Source organism: Aplysia californica, unplaced genomic scaffold, assembly GCF_000002075.1.
Source record: "Aplysia californica isolate F4 #8 unplaced genomic scaffold, AplCal3.0 scaffold00618, whole genome shotgun sequence".
NCBI lineage: Eukaryota > Metazoa > Mollusca > Gastropoda > Aplysiida > Aplysiidae > Aplysia > Aplysia californica.
In genome coordinates this window covers 217,528-218,897 of record NW_004797888.1, presented here as the reverse complement: position 1 = coordinate 218,897, position 1,370 = coordinate 217,528, and the positions used below count along the sequence as shown (strand labels likewise).

The window sequence follows — 1,370 nt, the reverse complement described above, 5'->3', positions numbered from 1 at the left end:
CCCCAAGCTCTCATTTTTCTCACCTATAGGCAGAATCACCCAAACCCCAATACCCCAAGCTCTCCTTTTTCTCACCTATAGGCAGAACTGATGAACTCAAAGGTGGTTACTAGGCTGTTCTTGCCTTCCGAGATGGTGAACAGGACCGGGCCGAATCTGAACACGCAAACAGACAAGTACGCGGATGAAGTCGTAAAGGCGAAACATCAGGTCCTTCTGCAAAGCCAATCTTTTATTTAAGATTATTTTTCAGTGCAAAATTAACAATGCTTTAAGTTCTATTCTGAATTTCAACATCGATATCACATGCCCCGCCCGATGATGATGATGGTGATGATGATGACGATGATGATGATGATGATGATGATGATGATGATGATGATGATGATGATGATGATGATGGTGATCATGTGGGTGGTTGGCGGGTGCTCTGGTGTGATTTGCTCCTTCTTTCCTCTTAAACATCTGTCGTCCTCTTATCTCCCTTCCTTCTTTTTTGTGTATGGTACTCTCTTGAAACACGTAATCTATTGTTATGACCTTATTGTGTTGCAAGTGCAGTAAAACTCTTACTAAAACTAAAACTGTTGACGATAACTCTTCATTCCTACAGTACTTTTTTTTTTTACAATGATGATGATGATGATGATGATGATGACGACGACGACGACAACGATGATGGTAGCAAAGAAGAAGAAGAAGAAGAAGAAGAAGAAGAAGAAGAAGAAGAAGAAGAAGAAGAAGAAGAAGAAGAAGAGTGAATCTCACTTCCACATCAAAAGACAAATGTCCGCAGACGTGAGTTCCCGCCCCAGCTTGGACCGTCCCAGCAATCGGACACGCACAGACGACTTGGGCAAGTATTTGGGGAGCGGCCCTTGTCCTCCTTGCAGAATTTTCTGGGACAGAACACTGGGGACATGCGTAGAGATTCGTCGCTACCTTAGAAGCACAAAATTCTATCTGATATTTTTGGCCGTTTTGAGTCACTAAGACCACGAGGTTAACAACTAATAGATGTTTTACCTGCTCCATCAAACTTGTTAGATTATTCGGAACGCTGTCAAGATATGTGAGGCAGCGTGGTGGAATCAGGCTCTCGTCAATTTTTGGGCATGTAGAGTTATTGGTATCACCTTAAAGCTTGTTCACTTGTCTTTATTTGGATGAAAAAAAAATATCCATTTACCTTGAATACAAGTTGAGGTATTTACGAAAGAAGGAGGTGGGGGTCATCTGTTTTCAGAGGTAAAATTTGTGAGAAAATGGCCGCCTAAGGTTAGATATTTCCTTAGCTGAAGAGTCCGTGGTAACTGAAAATTTATATTTTCTGTGCCTTCAATCAACGTTTTTCAGAAAAATCCACACAG

General features: G+C 41.5%; 1 protein-coding gene across 1 annotated transcript in view; it reads right to left on the bottom strand.

Moving 5' to 3' along the window:
* LOC101851439 overlaps positions 1-1,370 on the bottom strand; it is a gene marked incomplete in the record, with an annotated part of 10,405 nt that overhangs the window by 4,638 nt on the left and 4,397 nt on the right. Inside the window, 2 exon segments of the mRNA XM_013087658.2 lie at positions 76-156; positions 769-912. Coding sequence (XP_012943112.1) covers positions 76-156; positions 769-912 — 225 coding nt within the window.